Here is a 27526-nt window from a genome sequence, read left to right as displayed (position 1 = left end):
TGAATAGATATTTGAATGATACTTTTGTTCTTTTTGTATTCTATCTATTTTTACGCCTCTAACACTAGCTTGTTTTTTATTTTCTCTCTCTCTCTCTCTCTCTCTCTCTCTCTCTCTCTCTCTCGCTCTCTCTCTCTCTCTCTCTCTCTCTCTCTCTCTCTCTCTCTCTATATATATATATATATATATATATATATATATATATATATGAAGTCTGAAGTAAAGGTAAAAACGTGTTTCAATAGTTTTCATAAATATAGATTTCTTATAGTTTTTTCTGCAGTTTTGTAATTGGGAAGAAGTGATATAATTATGTTTGTGTTAATATTACTGGGAAAATTCCATAGGCTATAGCCTACATAAAAAAGACATTTAACATGACTTTAAACAAATATATTATTAAATTTCATATTGATAACTAAGTGAAGCAACATATCCTAATAAGCTCATTTTTCTTTACAATATTTGTATATTGTGTACTGACAAGCGTATTTAGCAATATAGTCCATGAAATATTTGGGGGAGAAATATTATCCTGGAAGATTTATAGTATAGGTTATTTTCCTAATATGTAATTAAGTACTAAATCACTCAGACCTTAGAAAATAAAAATATTAGAACGATATAACAGAGATGTAATATTATGTCCGTTTAACTTCTGACACATCCTGATGACGATACGCTCGAGTTCTGCTCGATTCCTCAGCGTTTCGTAGAACACAAATTAGAAACGCTGTCATTAAGTTTGTCTCCTTCGGCTCTCCGTAGATCACCGACATATTGTTTGTGACGAGCAAATTCTGGAAGACAAGGAGAGTGTTAAGATTACAGCGTTGATATAACAAGTAATCAAAGCGTATATCAGTAAATAAAGCACGATGGGTGAGTATCCATCCTATACTGTTTTTTGACTTGTTAGTTTTGTTATTTGCGGTCTTCAGGGACCAAATCTGTAGCTGAAAACCCGGGAGAAGCCACATCATGTCAGTTACAGCATGAGTGTAAAGGGCCAGTTAGCTTAGCACATTGCTGTACTCGACATATATGTTTACAAGTCAACCTGAGAACAGATATTTGAAGCTAAAACGCCTTTAGAACAGGCGCTTGTGAGATTTATTAGGAGTTGACTGAGGTGGAAGGAGGTTTTGAGTCTGTGCCGGTGTAAACGCTTGGTCATGTTCAGCATGTTTAGACAGGGGTTGTGAAATCGTCTCGTGTTTTGAGTCTACACAGTTAATAAAGAGGAAATGCTCTGACGTTACACGTTGAAGAACCTAGTGAACTGTCATTGTTCACATAAACGATGGGAATAAATACTGTTTAGGTAGACACCTGACTTGATTTAACAATTACTTGCCTCCAATGTCAGTGAGTTCACCAGTCAGCTGTAACATGTGACCAACCCTGATAGCTGATAGTTTCTGTTTTAAATCCATTTATCAGATGTGTACCACACCAATTGAGTTGGGCTTTTCTTGCTGTAACCCCTTGGTTATGTTGTCAAGAGCAATAAAGCCTCACTCACTGTACGTGTCTGTTAAATATTACTTGGGTCCTCAGTGTTAGAAAATACTATTGAATGGGCTGTTTGAAGGAAGGAAGAGGTTGGGACAGGAACCATACAGACAGGACGATCAGATAGGGTGTCAGAATCAGACTGCTGCTGACTTGGTTTTTCCGGTCTTATAGGCTTCTATTTCAATGAATCATCACAGTGGAAATTAATGTGATATCTGACAGCTTTTTCATGACAATTTAGAAGTTTTCACACACTGTGGCATTTCAGCTTGCAATTTGAGTACGTTGAAACCAGCAGGTCATTTTAGGCTACAAGTTAGGCTTCTCATGGCTTTCCATGGTGCAAATTAGCAGAAAATATCAATTTCTTTTACTGTAGGCTCAATGCTAAGGAATTGTCTTGGAATTTTTATTTGCTTTTCTAAAATAATCACAAAAAAGCAACATTTGTTGTTTTTGACCCATGTAACCCTGAATTCAAATGAATAATGTTGTTACAACACCAACATTTTAGTTAATATGTTCTCAAATCTATATTTCAATGCCACATTAATAAATACTTCAACTTTTCCATAAGTCAGAAGTTTTTAATGTTTTTTTTTTTTAAGAAATCTCTTTTGCTCAACAAGCCTCCATTTATTTGATCCAAAGTACAGCGGAAGCTGTACAATTTAGAAATATTTTTATTATTTAAAAATGGCTGCTTTCTATTTGAAAATATTTTAAAATGTATTTTATTCCTGTGATTTCAAAGCTGAATTTTAGCATCAGTAATCCAGTCATATGATCCTTCAGAAATGATTCTAAAATTTAGATTTGCTGTTCAAAGTACATTATTATTACTATATTGAAAAAAAAAAAGCTGAGCAGATTTTTTTTCAGGTTTCTTGGGTCAGTAGAAAGAAGAACAGCATTTATCTGAAATAGAAATCTTTTGTAATATTATAAATGTCTTTATTATCATTTTTGATCAATTTGAAGTATTCTTGCTAAGTAAAAGTTGTTGTTTTTTGTGTATTTCCCCCCCCAAAAACAAGTGTTTCAGATAAATGCTGATCTCTATCTTTTTGATCTTTCTATTCATCAAATAATACTGAAAATAATGTACCCAACTGTTTTAAATATTAATAATTATAATAATGTTTTTTTGGGCAGCAAATCAGCATATTAGAATGATTTCGGAAGGATCATTTGACACTGAAGACTGGAGTAATGATGCTGAAAATGTAGCTTTGATCACAGGAATAAATTACATTTTAAAATATATTTAAATCGAAAACAGTTATTTTAAACAGTAAAAAATATTTAAAGAGTCTACAGAGTACAGTAAAAGTCTTATTGTTCAAAAACCTTTAACTGGTAGTGTATAAAACAAGTAAACAGTCAAAAATGAAATAAAAATAAATTACAAACAGAACAGATACATTCAAAGGTACGTATAACAGTAGTATTCAATGCATGCTAAATACTACAGAAATTGATTCAAATTAAATGTAAAAACACAGATAGTACTGTGTAAATGAAATGTAGATGGATTCTTATTCAAGCTACAAAAGCTGTTTAGTCAAGTGCAGTGAGTGATTTTGCAGATTGAACTTTGGATAGTCTACGCCCTGATCCCGTCTGCTGTTTGTCCCCAGCGCTCCGTCTTTAAGCCGTAGCAAACACACTTCTTTAAAATAGTTCTGCGACAGGGGCCCAGCCCACACTGCTATTTGTGAGGCCCATGTGATGGACAACTATGTAATGGAGCCACAGCTAGCTTGTCATCCCATCTAAATTTGTAGAACAGAGTCACTATGATGCTCTTTCACTTTTAGAGGAATAGTTCATCCAAAAATGAACATCCTACTCATCCTCAAAACCGCCTTTCTTCCTTGGGGACTTTAACCTAATGTAATGAAAGTGAACCGGGGCTGTCAAACTCCAGAATAACCACAAACATGCGTTCGTTTCTTATGAGAAACGGATGGATCCATAATCTGGATCATTTGGTCTGAATGTTTGATTTTTCAAATATGATTGAGTTCTCAAGTTTAGCTTATGATTTAAAAATATGGTCTTGATTTTGTCTTCTCTTAAAAGCTTTAATTACCACTCCCCATTTATTATAGTTATGGAAAAGAGCAACCAGTAACGCTACCATTAATACCATTGGTTTTTTTAATAAATAAATGAATGAATGGAATTGTTGTAAAATTGTAATAATATTTCACAATATAACTGATCTCACTGTATTTTTGAGTAAATAAATGCAGCCTTGGTGAGCATATGAGACTGCCAATGTACACTACCAGTCAAAAGTTTTTGGACAGTTAAATGTTTTTTAAAGAAATCTCTTCTGCTCACCTAGCCTGCGTTTATTTGATCCAAAATACAGCAAAAGTAATAATATTGTGAGATATTTTTACTATTTAGAATAACTGCTTTCTATTTGAATATATTTTACATTTTAATTTATTTCTGTGACAAAGCTAAATTTTTAGCATCGTTACTCCAGTCTTTAGTGTCACATTATCCTTCAGAATTCATTTTAATATGCTGATTTGCAAGAAACATTTTTATTCTACATTTCAACATTTATTATCAATATTTAAAACAGTTGAGTACTGTTGAGGTATCTGGGATAAAAAGCTTTTGGGGAGGAAATGATAAAAAAATAATATTTGTATTTAACAGTGATGCTTTAAATTGTTTAAAAGTGATGATAAAAACATTTATAACGTTACTACAGATTTCTTTTTCAGATAAATGCTGTTCTTCTGAACTTTCTATTAATCAAAGAAACCTGAAAAAGTTCTACTTGGCTGTTTTCAACATAATAATACATGTTTTTTGAGCAACAAATCAGAATATTAGAATGATTTCTGAAGGATTGTGTAACACTGAAGACTGGAATAATGATGCTAAAAATTCAGCTTTGAAATCACAGGAATTAAAATAGCAAAAATAGTTACTTTAAATAGTAAAAATATTTAAAAGTTGTACCATTCTTACTGTACTTTAGATCAAATACATGCAGGCTTGGTGAGCAGAAGAGACTTCTTTAAGTCTACTGTAAATTATTCAGTCCTTCTCATAATGGGTTTGGAACAACAGTAAATTATGTCATATGCCATTCTTGGGTGAACTATTCCTTTAGGCCATGGCCTATATTGCTCATGAGCAGTTAAATTGGAATGCAACCTTCCATAAATTGGGAAGAAGTCCTCACCCATCAAACCCATCAGGAAGCCTCATTTCTAACAGCAGTCAAGTTGAAACTTGCGGAAGTTCTTTGCTCCAGAACTGCAGATCTTTACTGTCTGAAGGTTACGGAGGCCTTCACATGGTGCCAATGCTGATTTTGGGGATATTTTCCTCCTTTGAGACACTGTACTATAAGATCATACAGAAAGGATGGGAGCAGATCCAAGATCAGAAACTGTACCCTCAGGCGCTTTGTTTGTTAGTGCCCTGATGTGCTTTCGGTAGCATTAGCCAGTCATCATTCGTAGCCTCCTCTGCTCTCTGTGCCGCACAAATGCTGAGACAGGCTGCTTTAGCTGCTTGCTCATGCAAACAGCGTTTAGACACCCTCAATAAAAGTGGTTTTGCTCACTGACTCCGGGTGGCTCTGTTCAAGTGTGTTGTGCTCAGCACAAACAGACCAAAGTGAGTAATGAAGGTGGAGATAGCTGCTGAGATTGCTGAACAATTTCTCCAACGTTCATTGTTATGCTTTGAAGGGAAGGGTTTAATAAGCTGTGCACTTCCACATTCATTTTCGTCTCGTTACTGACGACATGTGCACTCTTGCAGATGGCACACCAATTGAAATTGTCACTGCAGTTTTGTTTTTCCTGTCAAGATGCTCAAATACATTGGTTTATGTGTCCACCATGGACAGTTTGTGCATGTCTTGCACTTGTAGTTTCCCTACCAGCAACTCATTGACAGAAAAATGTACTTTGCCATTTTTATTGACCATGTGAAAACAAACTCTGCATCCCAATTTACAGACTTTAAAACAAGACCTTTTTTTTTCTTATAAGACAGGTGCGACAAGAAGATTGTTGTGCTGGGTGGTTTGACCAAAAATTTGTAACCCAAGTTTTTTTATTTTTTTTAATGTACAGTCAAACCTGAAATGATTCATACCCCTGACAAATTCTGACTTAAAGTTACTTTTATTCAACCAGCATATTTTTTTTATTAGAAATGACACAGATGTCACCCAGAAGATAAGAAGGCGATGTACAAGAGGCATAATTGTGGAAAAAATTATAACTTATCTTTTATTATTCCAAAATTATTCATACCCTTCTCAAAAATCACTAGAAAAGCCTTTTGGCTATTACAGCAATCAAACTCTTCCTATAATTGCTGACCAGCATTTTGTATGTCTCCAATGGTTTTTTTGCCCATTCATCTTTAGTGATGAGCTCCAATTCTTTCAGGTTGGAGGGTCTCTTTGCCATCACCCTGATCTTTAGATCCCTCCACAGTTTCTCAATTGGATTTAAGTCAGGACTCTGGCTGGGCCACTGCAAAACGATAATGTTTTTGTCTGCTTACCATTTCTTCACCACTTTTGCTGTGTGTTTTGGGTCGTTGTCGTGCTGAAATGTCCACTGGTGGACAAGGCCAAGTTTCTCTGCAGACTGCCTGATGTTGTTGTTGAGAATTTTGATGTATTGCTCCTTTTTCATGGTGCCGTTTACTACGATTAGGTTCCCTGGTCCACCGTAGGCTTGCCACGATAGACGGTGTTGACGGTGTTACCGGTTTTAAGACGCAACACCGGTGACATCACTTTTCCACCGTGACACCGTCTCCACTTTTTTTTTTTTTTTTTTAAGTATTCGTTTTTTTTATTAAATATTTATTTGAATTGAATGGAAAATATCATTCTAAATAATTTACTTAAGACGAGAGCATGCAATATAATTAAAAACTGAACATAGCTACAATGCGTCATATTTCATTTATCACGTGAGGAGTTCGCGCTTACATATAATAAACAGCGTAAAAGTTAAGCATGTTTGGCCGAGCCCGGGGCACTCCCCCTGCCCAGGGAGAGGGATGCTGAAAACAAGAGATGATGAAGGTAAGACTGCTTGGATATTTAAAGGGATTCTCTTGTAGTGCTTGGATACGGAGTGTGATTGCTGATGGTGAATTGGCCGTGTTAATTATCTGTGCGAGGAGTCGAATTTACAGAAAGAGAATGGCGGACGATTTAATGTCCAAAAGCACCTGTTTGGCAATATTTTGGGTTCAAAGTTTTTTTTTTTTGTAGTTTCGTTGTCGTCCATTAAAACAATTGACGCAGAATTGCCAATTCCCGCAAAACTGAAAGTGAAAGTATAATACGCATGTATTTACAAGCTATTTAAAAGCAGAAAAAAAGAGCAAACCCCCACCCCCACGGTGATACCGGTATTACCGGTGTTGTCACGTGCCGATTAACCGATGGGGAAATTTCCTCATCGTCACAACCCTAGTCCACCGGGTAAAAAACAAACAAACAAAACATTAGGTTCCCACCACCATGTTTGACAGTGGGGATGGTGTTCTTACGGTTGAAGGCTTCTCCTTTTTTACACCAAATGAAGGCTTCTTCATTGTGGCCAAACAATTAAATTTGTTTCATCTGACCATAAAACAGAAGACCAGGAGGCGTCTTCTTTCTTAGATAAGCATTTGCAAAGGCCAAGCAGGCTTTTGTGTGCCTTATCTGAAGAAGTGGTGTCCTCCTTGGTCTGCGCCGTGGAACCCAGCGGTGTGCAGTGTCCTTGGGACTGTCTGCCTGGAGATGTTGCCACCAGCAGAGCCCAGATTCATCAGGATGGCCTTGGTGGTGATCCTTGGATTCCTTTTTTTTTTTTTTTACCTTTCTCACTATCCTTCTGGCCAGCACAGGTGTCACTTTTGGCTTCCAACCACGTCCTCTGAGATTTTTCACAGTGCGGAACGTCTTGTATTTTTTTAATAATACTTTGCACTAGGGGTGGGAGAAAAAATCGATTCTCCGATGCATCGCGATTCTCTCTTCAACGATTCTGAATCGATTCCTAATATTTCAGAATCGATTCTGAGCTTGTTTTTTTTCCGCATATGTGCGCGCTAGAGACGCTGCCGGCTTCATTGCACAGCATTTGCACTGTGAGACTCGTGCGCACTGCTTGACATTGATTGCTTCCACCCGCCGTGTTTTACTTAAGTTATGCTTTCATTTCTGCCGTCTGGAATGCAGTACTATTAGATGCACTGACAGACTTTCAAAGCGTGCGCTTTGTGTTTGTTCGTTCTAAAGCTCGATTGCAGATGCGGTTAAATGCACTTGCGTTTTCAAATAGTTTTAAACGAAACTGTACATACAGTCAGTTATGTTTTCAGAGCAGGACAAAACATCTGATATATCGAAATAGATCTGTGCAACAGTGGCGTTCCGTCCATATAAGCTGCTAATGCTCCGCATACCCAGGCTGTCAGAGAGACTGCGTTCACGTGTTAAATAATATAAACATGCTTATAAGTTGATCCCTTATTTGAGATTGAATCTTCCGGGCAAGCAGATTCTCCGCATCTTCCTCGACTCCTCAGAATTGATGCGCATTCTCTGTTTTTCTGTCATGCGCATGACTTTATTCGCGGGGTAAGCTGTCCGCGAAGCACTCGCCCAAGCGGAAAAACGCGCTGTTGCTGCCAGATCCTGATTGCCGAAAATCATAATGCACAACTTACTCGACTAAATCAAATGAAAAACAAAAAACATCCTAACTGTATATTATCATAATTTCTAAACAATTCAAAATGTGAAAGTCCACTGAAAAAAATAGCCTATATAAAATGTCTATAATTTTTTTTAAATGATAATAAACAGGGAAAAGAGGAAATATTAAAATATCATTTCGTCTTTGATTTTATTGGTTTCTAAATAATCTAAAGATATAATTATTTTTGGTATTACTGGTGGTTTTAGCACTAAGCATGCCTGGTTAAAAAAAAAAAAAAAGTCACTGTTCGCCACTGCTGTGCATTAGTTTGTTAAAGCTGCCTGTCTATGATCTCATCAGTAATAATAAAACGGCAGTAATGCTGAGGAAAAAAGAAAAACTATTGTCTGTAAACTTTCAGATACCTAAAGAACACTTATTTTAAATAAGTAATTGTTTTAAAAAGTACCTTGCTTATATAGTTTAAAAAATAAAGTAAAATTGGCACAAAATAAATTTGATATAAAACATATGAAAATGTAGCCATGTGCAGTTCTATTGAAAACTAAGAATGTGAGCATCATGATATTTAGTTAATAATGAAAACGGTAATTAAATTAAATTGAATCTTGAAACCAGTGAAGATTGACACACCTACTTTTACAGAGATTTCAACTATAAACAAAAAGCATATGAACTGCAATTTTACATGTTTTTAAAATTGTAAAGTTGTATTTGCACAGCAGAAGAATTAATTGGGGAAAAAATGTAGATCAAGAATCGTTTTGGAATCGGATCGTGACTCCCAGAATCGGGATCGGATCGGATCGGATCGTGAAGTGCCTGAAGATTCCCACCCCTACTTTGCACTGTAGCCACTGGAACTTCAAAACATGTAGATGTGGTCTTATAGCCTTTTCCTGACTTGTGACTTGTTTTTCACTTGTTGAGTTGATTAAAACAGCTGTTCCCAATGAATCAGGGTAATTAGGATGTTTTAGAACAGCTTGGACTATTTGGAATGGTATAGAACTTTGGATTTTCCCATAGACTGTGACAGTTTGCAAAGGGTATGAATAATTTTGGACATGCCACTTTTTGTTGTGTAATGTAAATAAAAGCTGAGAAATATTTTTTCCACAATGATGCCTCTTGTACATCGTCTTAATATTTTTTTTTTGGAGAAACCATTTCCATTGTTATTTCCATTTAAAAAAAAAAAAAAAAAAAAAAAAAAAAAACTTGCTCATTGAATAAAAGTAACTATTATGTCAGAATTTGCCAGGGGTATGAATAATTCCGGGCTTGATTTTATATAGGATTCTGGATTGTAGAATTTAAAAAAAAAAAATAATTCATTCATACCAGTTTCTTCACATGTCTAGTAATTTATTGTGCAGTTAATTTTCATTGTATTTTTTAGAAAGTTTTGAAATATTTGTGCTTGCTGCAAATTTGTCACTGCGGAAAAGGTACAATAATTTAATTAGAAGGGTTATATTGACGATTTTGCTTACATCTACATTGTAAATTTGTTTTTTGTTGTTGTTTTTTGCTATTTTATGAAAAAAAAAAAATTAAATACAATAAAAATTACATTTAACAATATTTCAAGTGCAATTCATGACATTTGTTGTATTTTGAACTAAATTGTTCTTTGCAAAAGGCAAGAAGTTTTCAAAATTTTCAGATTTCAAAGTTGAGGATTTATTAGTTTGAATATACTATGAAACAAAAAAAATGTGCATGACTGTACTAAAATTGTGATTATTTCTCCCAAATTAAAGGATTATGTTTCAAATTAAGGGATTATTAAATTCCCTTTTGTCACTACCGAAACCTTGATGACATGTTTCGGTACTGAAACACCACCAAATGTTTCTGTAGTGATTGTTTCTGTAGTGACAATTTTAGATACTTCTGAGCCCAGCTCAAAGATGCTAATCAGCGCATGGTTGGCTAGCACAGTTCTGAACAGTTTTACACATATAAAACCTAAATGTTATGGATTAAATCCTAAAAAAAGTATGTTTATATAAATTAAGCTTACTTGCTTGCATTTTATCTTGGATCAAAGCAGACTATTAACTGTCAGTTTTAGAGATGTATATCATTTCTTACTAATTTATTCCATTCTGCAGAGCCTTCAGGAAGTCCTGCCAAGGATAATTTCAGGATGAACCGCTACAAGAACAAAGCCCTCAACCTGGAGGAGATGCGTCGGAGAAGGGAGGAGGAAGGCATCCAGCTGAGGAAACAGAAACGAGAGCAACAGGTGACTGTCCACTTGCTTTTCCTTCTTTGTTTCATTTTTTTTTTTTTGTTCCCTACATGGCCTCTTCTTTAAAGGTAATCTGAAAATATACCCCATTTTTTTTTGTGCAGTTTGTCAGTGTAGTTATTCCAAAGAAACAAAAAAACATATTTCTTCATTATCATATACTGTTCGTATGAGTTATACTACCATTCAAAAATTATTGTGAAATATTATTACAATTTATAATACGTTTTCTATTTGAATGTATTTGATATTGTAACTTACTCCTATAATGCGAACCTGAATTTTCAGTGTCATCACGGCAGTCTTCAGTGACACATGGTCCTTTAGAAATCATTCTGATATCATTTCTTGCTACTCAAGAAACATTTCTTATTATTAATGCTGAAAACTGCTTCTTTTGGATCCTTTGAATAGAAAGTTCAAAAGATCAGCATTTACGTGGATTAAGAATATTTAGTAACATCCCATACGTCCTTTTTCTCATTGACTATCCTGTTACAGAAGTTAAATGGTCTGTGAATGCTGTTTCATGTTAACTTTAACTGTCACATCAATTGATGCAATTTGCACCATTGATTCTTTCTTTTTCTCTTGGCAGCTGTTTAAGAGGAGAAATGTGGAGCTGCTGTGTGAAGAAGGGGGAATGTTTGACAGTCCACTTATGGATTCCTACGTCTCGTCCTCCACAGCACCAGTGAGTTCAAACCCAAATGCATTTTGTTTGCTTTCTTCCGTTATGTCACATACAGGGTGAGGTAACTCTGGGAGTGTTGTTAGTAGTGCATTATGACCCCTTAATTCAATAAGCATTATTGATTTGAACTTCTCAGAGGTGTAAACCAGTGCTGAAAACAAATTAGGCCATTGATCTAGACCAAGTTTGTCCTATGTGTTTTTTAGGATGGAGTAATTACAAGAGACATGGTTGAAATGCTCTTCTCGGAGGATCATGAACTACAACTGGTCACAACACAGAGGTTCAGAAAACTGCTGTCCAAAGGTATCTGACACAAACACATGTTTGGAGTTGCCTACAAGCGTGTGTGAGTTTTAATAATTCTAAATTTGTGTTGTTCAGAACCAAACCCACCTATTGACGAGGTGATAAGCACACCGGGAGTTGTGAATAGATTCGTTGAGTTCCTTCAGAAAAGTACAAATTGCACATTACAGGTGAGATGTGATGAAATAGAACTAAACTTGTACAAAAGTTCCAAAGTCAGATTCTTGAACATGTCCTTTATTCCATTTCAGTTTGAGGCCGCTTGGGCATTGACCAACATCGCATCTGGAACATCTCAGCAGACGAAGTTTGTGATCGAGGCCGGTGCCGTACCTGTCTTCATTGAGCTTCTCAATTCAGAGTTCGAAGACGTGCAGGAGCAGGTACAAGTTATAAAGCTGCAAGGGATAAGTCACCTTGTTTTGTTTGTGCTGAATGAGTATAAATCCCATGCGAGTATGTTAATGAGTCTTCGTGTCACAGGCTGTTTGGGCCTTGGGGAACATTGCGGGAGACAGCGCCGTGTGCAGAGATTATGTGCTAAACTGTAATATCCTTCCTCCTCTACTAATGTGAGTGCTCGTTTTTCTGTTTATCTGACATGGCAATGAATTTAGCATCGTCTGCGGAAGAAACAAATATTTTTTGCTTAAGATAAGGATTGATTGTTTTCTTGATGCTTTTTTTTTTTTATCCCCCTAGGCTGCTGACCAAATCAACTCGTCTCACAATGACCAGGAATGCTGTGTGGGCCTTGTCCAACCTCTGCAGAGGCAAAAGTCCACCCCCAGACTTTGAGAAGGTCTGTACTGCTTATGTCCCTTGACAACACTCTTGTTTTCTTTGTTTAAAGGGATAGTTCACCCAAAAATAAAAATTACCCAATGATTTACTCACCTTTAAGCCATCCAAGGTCTATATGACTTTGACTGTATTCTTCTGAAAGAATACAGTCAGAGTTATATTAAAAAATGTCCTGGCTCTTCCAAGCTTTATAATGGCAGTGAATGGTTGTCGAGATTTTGAAGAAAAATAAAGTGCATCCATCCATCATAAAAAGTTTTCCATATGGCTCTGGGGCCTAAAAATGGCCTTCCTAGTATAAGCTCCGATGAGAATATGCTAGTCTCCAGAGAAGCAATTTTTATTTAAAACAAAGGAAAACCAGTCTCCCTTTTGGATTATATCAAAATCCTCTTACATGTTTCTTTACAAATCCTCGCTTTGTACCTAATTATAATTCATAACTGGCATCCTATGTCAACCGCTGGAACGCCACTCTCTAGTGAATGCATGTACGACAGTTAGCGGAAGCTATAGATAACCATTTGTAAAGTTTTAAATATGGAAAATTTTCTTACACATTCATCAATTCATTTCAGAAAGCCTTTATTAACCCCCCGAAGCTAGGGCTGGGCGATAATGTTATTATTATTTTTTTCTTCCCACGGTTTTGAATAGAAATGTTACCAAACGTTAGAATTAAACACTTTGACAATATGCCAATGATAACAGTAAAGAGAAATGAACGATCCAGTCGCATGTTGGCGCACGATTAACCGCGACGTGGGCAGTGGAATAGGAAAAGCATGCAAAAAGATGGGAGTGAACTTTTTAACTTGCTGTTTAATGCATGAGATGTAAGTGCAACAGTAAAAAAAAAAAAAAAGGAAAAGTAGTGCAATCGAATAAAAGAACTACTATTTTATGCCTGATATTTCACGTTTGCTTCATGGTGACAGCCTGAAAGCTGCTGTTAATTGTTTTTACAGGATATTTATAGTTAAGTCTACTGGTGTTTTACCTTTAGTCATTTTGAATTTGGATTACCTTGACTTTTGTCCTTGTATACTCCTTGTATTATTGATGAACATTAAATATAAGACTTTACAAGATGTAGTTATAGTTCATGCATCTTTTCTGCAAAGATATTTAAGTGATTTGAACATTTAGATCATTTTGACAACTTCATGTGTGGTCGACTTGGAATAGAATTTTCGTTAACTACTTTCTTTAAACTTGAATTGTTACATTTTCAAGTTTACTAGTTAAAAAAAAAATACAAAAAAAATTGAGAATCGGTCATACGTTTAAAAAAAATAATTGAGATTTTAATTTTTTGCCATATCGCCCAGCCCTAACCGGAGACATGTGGAGCACTTTTTGTGATGGAAGGATGCACTTTATTTTTGCTTCATAATGTCAACAGCCATTCACTACCATTATAAAGATTGGAAGAGCCAGGACATTTTTATTATAACTTTGTCTGAAAGAAGAAATCATATAAATCTATGGTTGCTTGAGGGTGAGTAAATCATGTGAATTTCATTTTTGGTAAACTATCTCTTTAAGAAGGTGATTTCCAGGCTGACTGAGATGTCAGAAGTCCAAGCAAATAGATACCAACGTAATATTAGGCACCTATACCTATTTAATTGATCAAAAGATACAGTAAATACATATATAATGTTACAAAATAATTTCTATTTCAAACTGAATGTTTTATTTTATTACTTTTAATAACTTCATAATTACAGTGCAACCAATGTGTGTGTCTCAGTGTCTCATATGACATTGAAAACTGAAGTAATGGCTGCTGAAGGAATAATTGCAGGAATAAGTTGCACTTTAAAAATGTTCAAATAGAAAATGGTTTAAATTATGATATTTCTGAATATTATTGTTTTTACCATTTTTTTATAAAGAAATGCAAATAATCGATGACTGCTTTTTAAACTGTAGTGTACATTTAAGTAATATCTCAAATATTATGTATTAATACTAGGGCCGGGACTTTAACGCGTTAATTTAGATTAATTAATTACACAAAAATAACGCGTTAAATTTTTTTAACGCATTTTAATCGCACTTAGTTTTGCACCGCGGAACGTTTCTCACTGGATGAGATTCGGCGGACCGATTATACTGGAGCACCAACTAGCGTTCAGACAAGCTGCGTCCGTCCTAAATAGTATTGTATGTCCCAAATCGTAGTATGTTATATAAAAGTATGAATATAAAATATTCATATAATAGTATGAATATAAAAGTATTCCAAAGATTCCCGGATGGTCTACTACTTAACGATCAATGCACACTCTAATGGCTAATATTGCCCACAACACACTGCGCCGTGAACGAGGATTCCATTGGAACTACAAACACGCATAAAAAGTGTTAAACTACAAACATGGAGGATATGCGCGACCAACGGACAGGTAGAGAAAGGGGTTTGAGTGATAAATAATCAGTGTGTAACCTGATAAAAAATATTTTTTAAATGTTATCCGCGTTATATTCCATGTGCAGCAACATTTATAATGATAGGTTTGGTCATTAACGTTTAAATGCATAATTAAGCAAACACAAGAGCATGAAAGACTCGTTAAAGAACGTGCCTCTTAATTTCTCTCTAATACGGTAGGAAATTAAATTAAACGAAATGTAGATAATGTTAACTGTGATGATTGACAGGGCAGTTTAAACAGTGACAGGATTCAGGTAACTAAGCAACAGAGCCTCCGTTAAAGAAGCAGTTATGACGAAGTAGTATGTCCCAAAGCTTGCCTACTATTCTGCTACATACTCAAAAGTATGTACTTTTCTTCACAAAAAGAGTACATACTTATAGGGCATAGTATAAGTAGGCGAATTGGGACGCAGCAAAACAAACCACAGTGAACATGGACAAAAAAGCTGATGGGACCGCTTTGGTTGGCCCTGTGGATGGGAAATTTTGTTATAAAAAAACGAATGGATGGAAGCGTGGATAAGAGCATGGTTGTGTGCAAGCTATGCAACAAGGAATTCACATCTCACTGTAGCACATCGAGCCTATTGCTACACTTAATGGCAATATTGCACTGGTCTGTTGGACTTGGTTGAACAAAAATAAACAATATTTTGTTGCTTAAGCTTATGTATTCAGTCATTATTCAATGGTATACTAAAAATCCGTATAAAAAAACTTCTCACTGTTCTCAGGTCAAATATTTATATGCGATTAAAATGCGATTAATTTCGATTAATTAATTACAAAGCCTCTAATTAATTAGATTAAATTTTTTAATCGAGTCCCGGCCCTAATTAATACATAATACTTATTCCATGGACTAGTATTAGCCAGTAATCAACAAATAAACTTTTTGAAGTAAATTCTGTTGTGGGAACTTCTTTAAATCTAGGCATGACCAAGTTGTGTATACAAGGTGTCATTTAACTTATGGACATTTATTGATTTGGTGAAGAAGCACCAAAATGTCAATATTTTGGGACTCACTTGACGCTGAAGCATGTCCTTTTGGTCTGCCCAATATTTAATGTCATGCGACAAAGATTATTATCAGGACAAACTTAAAGACTTGTTTTATAAGATGGGCCCAGAAAAACTTTTACAATGTCTTTCAAAAGTAAATTTAAAGAATCTTTTATAGGATTTTATGTACCCTGTTTTATAATTGCTATATTAAAATTTTTGTATTGTGTACTACTTTATTGTTTTTTTTTTTAATGTATATTCTTTGTTTGCAATAGAATAGCTTTTTGAAGCTGATGTGGCAATAAACTTAAATCTAGGCAAGTATCCAACGGACTTCATATTGAAAGCTGTCTTTTGTATTTGTAGGTGTCTCCATGCCTGCCTGTGCTGTCCCGTCTGTTGTTCAGCAGTGATTCAGACCTGCTGGCTGATGCCTGTTGGGCTTTGTCCTATCTCTCTGATGGCCCCAATGAGAAGATCCAGGCAGTTATTGATTCAGGGGTCTGCAGGAGGCTGGTGGAGCTGCTAATGTAAGTCAGCTGTTATGACTACATTGTCATTTCTAGGTCATATTAAAACTGCTACACTTTCAAGTTGCATAATAACATATTTCAAAGAGAAACTGAATAATCAGCAGGACAAAACAATGGGGGTGTGGGCTTGAATAAATTCTCAAGATTTGACTGTAATGAAAGGGGAAGTATGACATGACTTCTGAGAAACTCAAACATCTTGAACTGCTAAAATCACAAAAGGAGTCATGGTTCATTCATTGTATGTCAGTCCTCCCAGTTTGTTAAGTCTAAATTGGCAGCAATACAGAAAATATCTTAGTCATGTTCCACGCCGTTATATAACTTTAAAACGGATTAAAAAAAAAAAAAAAAAGCATGTGAGGAATAGACTTACAGTCTTTACAATGTCATGCACTGTATAAAATCACATAATTTTAACAACTTTTATAGAGTTTTTGTTTAGAAAAGTTATTTTTCAGACATACATTCATCAGCTAATTAGGATTGGGGATTGTTTAAATTTTATAGATTCCGATTCTTATCAATTCCGATTCCAATAAGATAAAAAAAAATCAATTAAAGTCATTTAGATGTCAAAAATATTTATTCTGTCTTTTGCCTATGTTTTTACTAAAAAATACCACAGGAAAAAACAACTAGACTAATATAAATTTCAAACATTAAATTAGGGCTGCTCGATTATGGCAGAAATCCTAATCACGATTATTAAACACGATTATGACTGGCTCCAAAACTTGTGATTAATTTAAAGATAGCAATACAACAGAAAAAAGATACAAATTAATAAAAAAAAAAAAACACTTTTATGCAAGTCTAAAGTAGTCTAACAGCCTACTACAGAAATTGAATGTAAAATAAAACAGTCTCTTCACTGTAAGAATTAAACATGCTTTGTTTCTTATTTAAAACTACAAAAGTCCTTCATTCAAGAGCAGTGAGTGATTTTTCTCTTTATTTTTTTATGTTTTTTTTATATTAAGCACAGAGATGGCAGAAGGAATCTTATTTGTTGCCGCTTATTTGAGCCACACGGATGCAATATACTGTTACACGTATTTTCAATCTCAACGGGTTGATCATTTAAGACATAACTGACAAGGGTTTACATGAATAATCACCAAGGGCCTCATTTTGAAATATTTTTGTGTGTATTTGACCGTTTAGGCACACACCCTGAGCTCAAATAACTTTACATGTTACATGTCTCTGAGCGCATACATAGAACAGCGCAAGTTGTCTTTCTCGCTTTTAAAAAAAAACAAAAAACATAAAAGAAACATTAATAAATCAAGCACGTCCCGTTTTATGAAAGTCACATTACATCATTACACACAAAGCAAATAGTGCGCAAGTTCTTTTCCTTTCTGCACTTAAACAGTTTAAAAATCACATTAAAATGCGAACGCGGGAATCGTTAAGCAAAATCGAAATGCACGTGTCTTATCGAATACCCGGTTATTGGAGATTTGGAACCGGTTCTAAAATGGAACCGGTTTTCGATACCCAACCCTACAGCTAATCAATCGGTATGTTGTCAAACAACAGTACAATCTATTGAATGCTCTGTACACACAGACTTGTTTTCATTCCTGTCAAAAATTGAATATGGCACTACCCTGACTAAGGTCTATATCAACGGGCCTACAGATATTGTGTTGGACAACAGGGACCTTTTGAGTCATCAAGGTTGAAAAGTACTGGTCTTGATAAATGCCCTGTTTCCTCTTTTCTTGAAGGCACACTGATTACAAGGTAGCCTCTCCTGCTCTGAGGGCCGTTGGAAACATTGTTACAGGGGATGACATTCAGACACAGGTGTGTTTGTGTTTATTCATCTTCATGTATGATTATCTCTGGTTTCCAACAGGAGATGGATAGTCTCCTTATGCTCCTATTCTCTCTGCCCTAGGTGGTGTTGAACTGCTCTGCTCTCCCCTGCCTCCTGCACCTGCTCAGCAGCGCCAAGGAATCCATCAGGAAGGAGGCATGCTGGACCATCTCCAACATCACAGCGGGAAACAGAGCGCAGATTCAGGTACACCCTGACCCACACTCCACATCTGCTGCACAGTGGCACACTCGCAGGGTTCAGCTTGTTTATCACGTGTGGCAGGGTTACGGCTGTGCCCTTAAATCTTCAAAGGAGTTTGTTTGTAGTGTCTACTTGGGATTTATTTTTGGATTTAAGGATGACTTTAATCCTCTGTTCTTTTTCTCACCCGTCATCGTCGTCTTCTGCAGGCCGTAATAGATGCAAACATCTTTCCGGTCTTGATAGATATCCTGCAGAAAGCAGAATTCCGCACCAGGAAGGAGGCGGCGTGGGCGATCACTAATGCCACGTCAGGTGGCACACCCGAGCAGATCAGGTGAGCTCTTAGCGTGCGCTTTCAAACGCCTCATCTTAAGTATTCAGACTTGTCGCCAAGACTGGCATACCATTTGTCATCACTTTAATCAGGTCATTGATATAGAGTTCATTTTTGGCAAGCTACATGCCAAAACATGCAGCTCAAATAACAAGATAGGAAGTGATATCATGGAGAGGACCACTGCATACCCTTATGACTGTGTGTCAAGATTAATAATTCACCTAAAACTACAGATATATGTAATAACAATGTAATGTAATAGACATATGTAATAAGCAATACACGTTTTTCAAAAATGAATAAAAAAAAATCATTTAATATTTCTATATTCAAAATTTTATATTTAAAACATTAATCTCAACATGAATTTATTAATTTATTTGCACTCATGCTATCTCTGAGCCTCATTAAATGTCTGAAAATGCACCTAAAAGCCACTTTTGTGTTCTTCTGTGCCTCGTTTCATACATTTTGCAATCATTGTAATGGATTGTACAATAACTAACAAACTAATAAGATTTTAAAAGTGTTTCATCTGTTTTTTGCCATAATTATTCATGTGGTGAAATACCATCTAGTTTGAGCTTGCCACTTGTTAGCAACTGCTTTCTTCACAGAAGCTTCCTGTTCAAATATTTAAACTCCGATCAAAAGTTTGACTTATCACCTTTTTATTGTATAAAACTGAAGGGCTTTATTTAGTTTATTTCTTTATTTTAAATTATCCCTTCCGTAGCATTAAGCAGATGTTTTCACAAATTTGTCTGAATAGTCTTACTTTAGCTTTGTGAAATTATGCTACATAAAATAAATGCAGAAAAAAACACAGCAGATGGGCTTCATTATAGTACAAGTTCACTGCCAGAACAAAAATGTACAGATAATGTACTCACCCCTTGTCATCCAAGATGTTAATGTCTGTCTGTCTTTCTTCATAACGTTTTTTTGAGGAAAGCATTTCAGGATTTTTCTCCATATTGTGAACCTCTATGGTGCCCCACATTTGGGACCGTTTGAAGCTGCAATTATACTGTATTTTGGAAGTTCAAATTTGGGGCACCATAGAAGTCAATTACATGGAGAAAAATCCTGAAATGTTTTCCTTAAACATAATTTCTTTATGACTTATCTGTAAATGTTTGTTCTGGAAGTGAACTTCTCCTTTAAAATGTAAATTCACTTTATGACCGTAGATGGCGCTTCTGGAACAGAAGCAATACCATAACAAAATGCCATCTAAAATTTCCAGTCAGTGCCCTTCAGAGATGCCTTTATATAAACCTCCACCCCTATTTCTGCATGGTACAATATTTGCTGTTCTGGTGTGTCTGTGCTTTCGTCTTTGTGTCCTATCTTTGTCCTCTGTTAACATATTTCTATACAAACTCTGAGAAATGATTGCAGTGCCGTTAAAAAGATAAAATGAAAAAAAATAATAAAATAAAACAAAAATCAGTTGCGTGTTCGGACCAATTAAAATATCCTACTCAGATTGATGGCCGGTTGACTGGTGCAGCTCTAATATTACATGCATGTCAGATAGCGTCTCTTTGTCTGTGTGGGTGATTCAAGGTCAATAAGCAACAATGCACATAACCTGCTGATCATTAATGTGTCTGGCTTTTTTAGACTGAGACAGGTTGATGGAGAACAGTGATCCACACTCATCAAGATCTAATCGAATTGGAGCTAGCCTCCGAAATAAATTCTCAGGATAGCTGTTTAGAAATTTAGCATGAGAGTCATTTAAAGTGCTCCCACAAGTTGGGTCTTCTCAGAAGGCTATTAGCATGGCATAGCACAAGTGCTAATATTGGAGAAGTTGTCCTGATCACCAGGGAGCACTTGTGATGTGTTTATCCAGATTGAATTGCAGTGTGGTTTTCATGCTGTCTAGTGAGATCACATGGTCTAGAAGTAGCAGTGTGCTTAAAGTGTTTATTACTTACAGCAAATGGCATTAGTTTTTATCAGACATGCACTTATGGTATTTTGCTACAGCCAAACAGTGCGTCATTAAATGCATCAGCCTATAATGTGTGCTTACAGAGTGCTTCCTTTGGCATTAGCATAGCAACAGCTTACCATCTAATTTCACGTTCTAATCGTATTTATAATGTACCAGACATGTTTTTAACTGGAGTGTTACATAAGTGTGGTGTAATGGCTTGACATTATTATTGATGTTTTGAATAAGCCTTAGTTTTGGATTTTGTTGAAGGAATTTTAGTTTATCCTTTATTTAAGGTGTTTCTTAGTCTACTTTTAGACTGAAAGATAGTTTGGCTATAATGAAAATTGGTGTTGCTTTCTTGTCAATCCAGGGTTCACATTGCTTAAATGTTTTCTAGAACAAGAAAGGAAACTGGGGTCAGTTGCTAGCCTGATGTTCACTTGCTGACCTTGGGATGTTTGGCTCGTGTTCATGGCATCATTGTGTGTCTAAATCTGAAATGCAGATTCTGTTTCGCACAGTGATTTGATGGGAAGGGCTTGCCAAATATATTCCCTCATCTTGGGTTATTTGTATTGTGGGAAATTAAATTATGATGTTTATTTTCTGAGAAATTAAGTACTGAAGGACAAATATTGTCCCAGCCGTACTGGTGCATGTCTAGTTTTACAAATTGATTCATTCCACAAATTACACAAAGCGGCAGAAGAGGGAATACATAATATTCTGTGCCAAAAATAAATCAGTTATTGAACTTTATTTTCAAGGGCTTTATTCCAAGTACAGTGTTATTTGGATTGTATTTCCTGTTGAATTGAGACAGAATATGGTGACACATGCTGTTGCTTATTATTTCCCTATCTGTTTCTTTTCTGTAGGTATCTGGTGAATTTGGGCTGTATTAAACCTCTCTGTGATCTGTTGACCGTGATGGACTCCAAGATCGTACTGGTGGCTTTGAATGGTCTGGAGAACATTCTCAGACTGGGCGAACAAGAGGCCAAACAAAATGGCAGCGGCCTCAATCCTTACTGCAGTCTCATAGAAGAAGCCTACGGTAACATTATTTCCACCAGACCACCTCTTACATCAGTATTGTGCTACAATTGCATGTGTGTTTTTTTCTGAGACATCATATCAAAAATATGATACAAAATGGCAAATTATTTGGCTTTTCCAAAGGATCTGGAAAACAGGCACTATTTTTGGAATCAGCAGCCCAAAATTAGAATCAGAATCAGAAAGAGTGTTATTGCCAAGTGTGTTCACACACACAAGGAATTTGTCTTGGTGTTAGGAGCTTCCAGTACAGAAAGTACAAACATAGTGCAGACAATACATAAAGTTAAGGTAATAAAAAACACTAATAATAAAAAAGAAATATACAATAAATTATAAATAACAGTGGCAAGAAAAATATACAGATAAAAAAATTGTAAGAAACTTAATTTAGTAAGCACTATTTACTTTTAACTAGTTATTTATTAGCATGCAATTGCCAGCATATTGACTTTTATTGATGCTTTTAAAGCACATATATGACCCTGAACCACAAAAACCTGAATAAATAAGCTTTCCATGGATGCGTGGTTTGTTAGTGTAAAGGAGGCCAGCTAGTAGGAGCTGCACAGGTAAACCTCACTCCCCTGATCTCAAGAGACGCACTAGCGACAGACGCTAGAGGTTGCAGCCTTTAGCCTCCTTGTTAGTGCATCCGCCTCCCGTGCCGGAGACCCGGGTTCGAGACCCGCTCGGAGCGGGTGCGGTAGGACCCGGGTGTGAGGGGTTACATTAGGTTAGGACAATATTTGGTATTGAGAAAATAGCCTTTAAAGTTGTCCAAAGTTGTCTCCACGTCACCTCCCCTGAGCCCATTGAGTTTTAGCAGACTCCCTAAAGCATGCAGTGGGTTTAGTGGGGGGTAATTGAGAATGAATAGGGAAAGTCACATGAGAGGAGGCAATGCCTGATTATGCCTCCATCACCATATGATTGATTTGCAAACTCAATCTGAATCAACAACACAGGGTGTGTTCACACTTGTCATGTTTGGTTAGATTAAAACAAACTCTGGTGCGATTGCTGTGTTAGTGCGGTTCATCTAAGTAAGTGTGAACGCTGCCATCCGAACCCTGGTGCGCATCAAACAAGTGGACCGAGACCTCAAAAAAGACGGGTCTCGGTCTGCTTCCAAACAAACTCTGGTGCGGTTCAAATGAAATATGAACACATCCTGGACCACATACTTCTAAACCAAAAATAGGAAGTAATGACGAGATGTGACGCTGTGCGACATGATTTCACAAAGACAACAAAATGAGCAGAGGGCAAATGTGGAGCAATCAGTCGAACAGACCTTTGGTGTTTGGTGAGTTCCATCACAAAGTATACGTCATTCAACCTAACCAATCAGGTATTGAACGTATCACTATGCCTTCAGGTTCAGTATCTTTAGGTTTGCTGTTAAAAATGTCAGTGTGAACGCTAAGCGGACCAGGACCAAATGTATCATTTTCTTTTTTGGTCCAGACCACATGAACCAAACAAAGCAAAATACAAGTGTGAACACACCCTAAAAAGGCCGGTCTTGGTCCGCTTCCAAATGAACTCTGGTGCAGTTCGAATGAAATATGAACACAACACAGACCAAATATTTCTAAACGAACCAAAAATAGGAAGTGATGACAAGATGCGACGCTATGCGACATGGTTTCACAAAGGGAACAAGCCGCTTTAAGTCAAGTACACCTAATGCCGTCTGCTGGAATTGGCACTTTAAGTCGAACGCAGCTTTTCCTTTTGTTTGGAGTTTGGCATTGAAGCTGACCAGTCAGGTTGTGAATGTATCACTATGCCTTTAGGTTCGGTATCTTTAGGTTTGCTGTCAAAAATGCCAGCGTGAACGCTAAGCGGACCAGGTCCTTTTTGGTCCGGACCAAATGAACCCAACAAACCAAACTACAAGTGTGAACACACCCATGATGGCATTAATGGGAAGGATAATTAAAAACAAACAAACAAAAATAATTAAACCACTCACACACTTGGATATAACTACTTTGTAACATGAAAATAATACTTAAAATGGCATTAAACGTGATCTGTGAGAGTTTTTAATGAGTAATCAGCTTATTGAAAATCAAGGTAAATCTCTGTGTCTGTGACTGATATTTACCAAGCTTCCAAAAAACGAACAAATTAAATATATTGTTTTAAATTGTTAATGCCTTGAGTTATTATTTTGGAATAAATGTAAAACGCTTAAAAACACTAACTTGATGAGGTTCATATTCTGCTTTTATAAATAGAATATTTGTTACATTGTTAATGTTAAAAAATAATAATAATAATGTTTATTTAACAAAAGAAATCTTTATAAACTCTCTCTCCTTCTCTTTGCCAGGGTTGGACAAGATCGAGTTCCTGCAGAGTCATGAAAATCAGGAGATCTACCAGAAAGCCTTTGACCTCATCGAGCACTACTTTGGAGTAGAGGAAGAAGATGCCAATCTGGCACCGCAGGTGGATGAGAACCAGCAGCAGTTTCTTTTCCCGCAGCAGGAGGCCCCCATGGAGGGCTTCCAGCTATAACCAGCCTTCAGACTCTTCCCGGCTGCCCCCTTATCCTTACACCCATCCCTGAACCACATACCGGTACAAAAACATACGTCGGAAACACTCAGAGCGCAACCACTGATATCTGAGGAAAAAACAAATTTCAACCTATGACCCAGACTGATTCATTTTACACACTGAGGTGTGTTTCACGCAGGGGAACATATCCACTGCCCCGTCACACACGAGAGAGCTGGATTTTAGTTTCTTTAATTTCCCCCTCAACGATGCAGCTAAATAATCATCCCCCTCAGGTAGAAATCGTGGCGCTGTGTCCTTTATTTAGTTTTTTTTTTTCTTTTAAGGGGTGGTATGCTACAGTTTCCCCCTTTCACTGAAAGATGAGATAATTGTTTTCTCATTTATTTAAAATGAGAAACTCCTTTACTTTTTGATCCTGATTTGTTTTTCATCCTCTTGCATTTATAGAATCTTTTTTTTTTTTTTTTTTTTTCCCATTATTCATATCCTGGATATTAAAGCCTGGTTGTGTTTAATATGACCATGCTTTATACATATCTCCAGATGTGTTTCATAAGCATTTAAGCACTCTTCAAAGGCTTTCTGAAGCAGTTTAATTTCTCTTAGTGTTAGTATTGATCATTTCAAACCATGCCGGGTGTGGAGTTCATTTAGAGTCTATTTGATGTGCTGGTGGTGGTGGGTGGTGTTGAAATAATCCAGGTATTTTAGTAAAAGAGAATCCTAACTTAAAGTCATTACTGTTAAAAAACAATGACTAGGGCCTGAAGAGCCCATTTAGTAAAGATAATGCCCAGTTTTCTTTTTGTTTTGTTTTTGTTTTACTTAACCAGTCAAGAGGTGAACTATCTAGTTGTAGGATGTTCGTGGTGTGCAGTGTTATGAATAACTCTTCTTTTGATCAAAAGGCTTTAACTCTGAGGAAATACGCACTTATCTGAGGGCCGGATTGATGCACATGATGGAGTCTTAATTCTGCTCTGTTTTTCTCGTCATTACTTGGAGCATAGGAAATCTGGCTGGTTTATTTGGCGCAGCCCTCAGTATGTGCATGTTGGGGTTTTGCATGGTGTTCTGTTGGTATCAACAATCATTTTGTATCCCTTGCCAGATCTTCATTCAACAATTAGCTCGCGCTCATTAGATCGGTTTCTGTAGTTTTTGCCGGCGCTGTAGGTATGGCAAGGAATACTTATTTAAATAATGATATGTATGGGCAAAAAAAATCTATATAGATATGTTCTATTTGCACACACCTTGCACACATGCATACAAGACCAGCATACACTTCATAAACATGTACACAGCATAAAACTGAGAGGAAATGACTTCCATAATCTCCAGTTACGTTCATATTGATTTGGCACTTGTTTGAGTTGATGCACTAAAAGTTAAACACATCGGGTTTGGTCTTAGACTGCTGTGGATTTTAGATGGAGGTAATGAAAAGTTGATCAACCTGTCGTCCCGTACGAAACTTACTGTGGTTTGCTTTAAAACTGTGAGTAAACGTTTCACGTCATTATGGAAGCATTTTTCCTCCACTTCCATCATACACTGACCGAAGGGTGCTTCTCTGAGTGAATGCTAGGGGTCTTTTGATTTAGGACGGGCTTGTATCTATGAAAACATATCGGATGACTGACGGATGATGTGAAAGGAAGTGATCAGCAGCAGCATCCTGTTATAGAAGTCTTCTCCTTCTATAAATGTCAATCCGATGCGATTCCTGATCAGAACCGACAACCGAAAGGCGGTTTCCATACTAATTCTTTAAAATTGAGACTTGAATTTAACTTTGAAAATACCTCTACACAATCCGATGTACTTTAACAACAGTATCAACCGGGTTTCACTTTAAATCGGTTCAAGTACTAGTTCTGATGACATTTGCTGGAAGTCCATTTCAGAATGAGGATGCTGTCGTCATCCAGATCACATCAGAGAAATAGGAAAAACAAGACTGAGATCATGGAGGGAAGTAAACTATGCTTATTAAAATATATCTATGTTGATCAAAAACGAGAGAAAAAAAAAAAAAAAAAGCAAAGAAATTATCTCTTAATGGAAATGCACTCCTATTCACTAAAGTGCCAATCAGACCAACAAAGACAAGAGGCTGATGTGTATCGATCTGTCTTTGATTTTGTTTTTCCTTTTTTTATTTACTTGAATGTGCACATGTTGTGCGAATATTGCTGCTCTATTTTCTTACCGTACAAATTAGAGGTTACATTGTCTGCCACAGGTTTATTAGAGATGTGATGGTCTGCTATTTGTACACCAAATTGGTAAACTCAAAGGTATAAAGATAAATGCATAATTTATTGTGCTTTGATTATTCTTTTAACCAAGGCCAATGCAATGTTGAAATACTGTCTCAGTGTGTACTGTTTGCTTAGCTTGTGTTCCTTTTGGACGTAATTCTGTTGGCATAGTGAGAAGGATGCAAACGATTGAAGGAGAAACTCTGTAAATTCTTTTCTTGCCCTCGTTGAGTGTTTTTTTTGTGTGTTTGTGTCTTATGAGCGCACTAGCTGACCATGTAGACCCAACTCTGTTGTTTCACTTCTAATTTCCCTGTGTGACTAACCGTAGCACAATTACAGCAAATCCAAATCAGTTCAGGCCTCTTTCGCAGATGTTTTGTTCTCATTTAAGGTCATTCGCTTTGAGAAGCCAAAAGTGGGTGTCATATGATCCGTGTATCTCTGTGAACTACATTTAAACCAGAAATTGAACCGTTGTATTGGTATATTGGCACAATTTAAAGTTGCAGTGCTTGCACTGCTCTTTACTCGTTAAAATAACTTCTGAGAAGTTCAGAAAACAGTGAAATATTTACAAAAGGCCACAAATGAGTGAAATTGGGTCTTTATGGTCTTCCGTCCTAGATCTTGTAGATGTTGACATTTGGAGACTTTTTGTCTCTTCCAAACCTGGAGCCGATGCATATGGCTGTGTCTAGTAATGCTGACTCACCTGTGTTTACAGTGCTACATGTTTAAGTACTTTTCATACACAATATTAAGACTTGCCCAGGTGGATATTGTATCCTGGTTTGGTAATTTCTTTCCTTTTAAATGTATTTATATTTAAATCTTCTTTTTTTTTTTTCCCTTTCCTCCTCTGCCTACAATTGCCCATACTGTGACTGACTTGACTTTACCGACGATATGAATGAGTGACGGATACACAAACTGAACATGTCGCACAAACATATACATGAACAATTCTGAACAAATGTTTAAGAGTTGGTTTTTTTTCTTTCTTTCTTTCTTTTTTGTCCAGATACAAATAAAATGT

The 27526-nt window shown here is 36.3% G+C and overlaps 1 protein-coding gene across 1 annotated transcript; it reads left to right on the top strand.

Moving 5' to 3' along the window:
* Positions 1-748: 748 nt before the first annotated feature.
* LOC141305377 (importin subunit alpha-7) lies at positions 749-27526 on the top strand. Its single transcript, XM_073832477.1, has 14 exons — positions 749-882; positions 10361-10494; positions 11099-11194; positions 11401-11500; positions 11579-11673; positions 11755-11886; positions 11987-12075; positions 12206-12305; positions 16128-16291; positions 18034-18112; positions 18207-18332; positions 18539-18666; positions 21502-21680; positions 24027-27526. Exons 1-14 carry the CDS (start codon positions 879-881, stop codon positions 24212-24214), a joined length of 1614 nt encoding a protein of 537 aa, XP_073688578.1. The 5' UTR covers positions 749-878; the 3' UTR covers positions 24215-27526.

The sequence above is a fragment of the Garra rufa genome, unplaced genomic scaffold, assembly GCF_049309525.1.
Source record: "Garra rufa unplaced genomic scaffold, GarRuf1.0 hap1_unplaced_002, whole genome shotgun sequence".
Classification (NCBI taxonomy): Eukaryota; Metazoa; Chordata; class Actinopteri; order Cypriniformes; family Cyprinidae; genus Garra; species Garra rufa.
Note: the sequence above shows the minus strand (reverse complement) of the source record. Positions and strands in the feature narration are given on the sequence as shown.